Source organism: Nicotiana attenuata, unplaced genomic scaffold, assembly GCF_001879085.1.
Source record: "Nicotiana attenuata strain UT unplaced genomic scaffold, NIATTr2, whole genome shotgun sequence".
NCBI lineage: Eukaryota > Viridiplantae > Streptophyta > Magnoliopsida > Solanales > Solanaceae > Nicotiana > Nicotiana attenuata.
This window is the reverse complement of record NW_017678342.1, coordinates 2,992-4,986: the sequence shown is the minus strand read 5'-3', so window position 1 is coordinate 4,986 and position 1,995 is coordinate 2,992. Positions and strand designations below refer to the sequence as shown.

Here is a 1,995-nt window from a genome sequence, read left to right as displayed (position 1 = left end):
CTTAAACTTGTACCGGATTTTAAAGCCGATATATAAAATTTTGACTTTCCCATTTTAGCACCTCAACTCAACCAGTTGATTATAAATAAACCCCTTCTTCAGAGCGTGTAGCTCAGTTGCCTGACAAAAAGAACACGTCAAATACTAAAGCCATTTATTATTTTACACGTGTCATCAGGGGTCCTATTTTTTATAATTAATTTATCAAAATTTCCTTCTTATTTTATTTCTTTCATTATTCCTTCTACACCTTTTAGAAGGAGCTTTGTTGTTCACAGAGACGCCGCAGGAGCTTCGCTAATTTGAAATTGCTTTCCTTCTACGCCTTTTGGTTACGAGGGCATATTATAGAGCCACCGCAGGAGCTTGGCTTGTTTACAATGTGAGAAAAAAGCACACTTTCGAGCGGCTGTCGAGTTGGCTTGAAGATATACTGCAACAACGCGACACGACAGTAATAGTGGTGGGGAACAAGTGTGACGCCGGAGAAATTATTAGGACTGTTAGTGCAGAGGGAAGCGAGGAATTCGCGAAGAGTAATGGATGTTTGTTTATGGAAGCTTCTGCTAAAACGGCGATGAATGTGGCGGCGGCGTTTGATAAGACGACGGAGAGAATATGTGAGAAGATGGGATACGGGGATGTTGAGGAGGTGGATGAAGCTCTGGGAATTAATATTTGGAATTGGAAAGGGTTTAGGATTGGAAAGAACACAGGGGTGAAGTGAATTTTGCGGGGATGGGGGAAGTGGGTCTGATTTATTTTCTTTCTTTTTAATTTTTTTTTTTCTGGTTTTAAATTTTTTAAATCAAAACTATTGTAGTCACGCGCGTAATTTTCGTGACTTGCACACACCTTGTCCACATCATCTCTGTCACTACCACATATGCATGGTCAACGGTCAAATAGATTTATTAATTACCGGATACATGAGTTTGAGTGTTCAAATGAGAACCATGTAAGTTTGTGTATCGGCTTTAAAATCCGATACAAGTTTAAGTGGTCAGGAAGCCATTTCGCCTTTTATAAACCTTGTTAAGGGTTAGACCATAGCTGTCCACTTTTATAAAAATAAGGAATATTTTATATTTAGTGGTATAAATAAGGGGCAAAAATACTCCTATAAGCATAGGGGCTACCAAAGTCTTTTCCTCTACCGGAAAAGAACAAAAATAAACGTGTGGAAAGCATAAAATTGAACTACTCCTATATTCTTTTTCCTCTTTGTAGACTAGCATTCCAAATGATGTTGCAAAAATTTAAAGATTATAAAATATGAAATGTGGATTACGTACGTCAGGATAAATAGTACCCCATATTTAGATAATAAATAAAAATATGATCAGAGAAATTTTATCAATTCATTTTCGAGTATCCAAGGTGATCAATATTTCGAACCAAAAAACTCTAAATTTGTATAAATATAGGAAAACTTGTATAAAGATATTCACTTTAATAACTAATTGAATATAATATGCTATACTTGTTTGGTGAGAACTCTCTCAAATAGATATAACAATTAGTTGGATGACTTGTATCAACTCCTAAAAATTTGTATTATAGTTGACTTTATTTCTTTGTTAGAAGATCTTGCTGCTGAAGTTTGTAGCAATTATTAGTTCTATTGCTTGAATTACTAGTTCTGACTTCTGATTATGCTATGTCCTTGGCACTGTTGTATTTATAAAACAAAACTGAAGAATGAGCATTATTAACCTGTTGAGGCATTAGGCTGATCCTAAAACGAACGGCATTCATGTATGAAACTTACAGTTTAAGTGCTATCAGGTGGCTTGGCTATCGCCAAACTTTCTTTACTATTTTCAGTCTTACAGATTCCTTCAACATTCAAGTTGAAACATACATCACAAATTTTCTTTTTCAGCTACACTGTTGTTTATCTGCTTAATACAACAATTTCTTTTTAAGTTCTTTCTACATGCTTGTTTCCGAGTCAATTACTCAAATGATCACTCAACTATCTCAAATTATCTC

At 35.1% G+C, this 1,995-nt stretch overlaps 1 protein-coding gene across 1 annotated transcript; it reads left to right on the top strand.

Moving 5' to 3' along the window:
* Window positions 1-339: 339 nt before the first annotated feature.
* Window positions 340-727, top strand: LOC109221598 (ras-related protein RABB1c-like; the record flags this gene model as incomplete). Its single annotated transcript, XM_019386066.1, has 1 exon — window positions 340-727. A coding segment is annotated over one exon (388 nt), but the record flags the coding sequence as incomplete, so codon positions are not given.
* Between the last annotated feature and the right edge of the window lie 1,268 nt (window positions 728-1,995).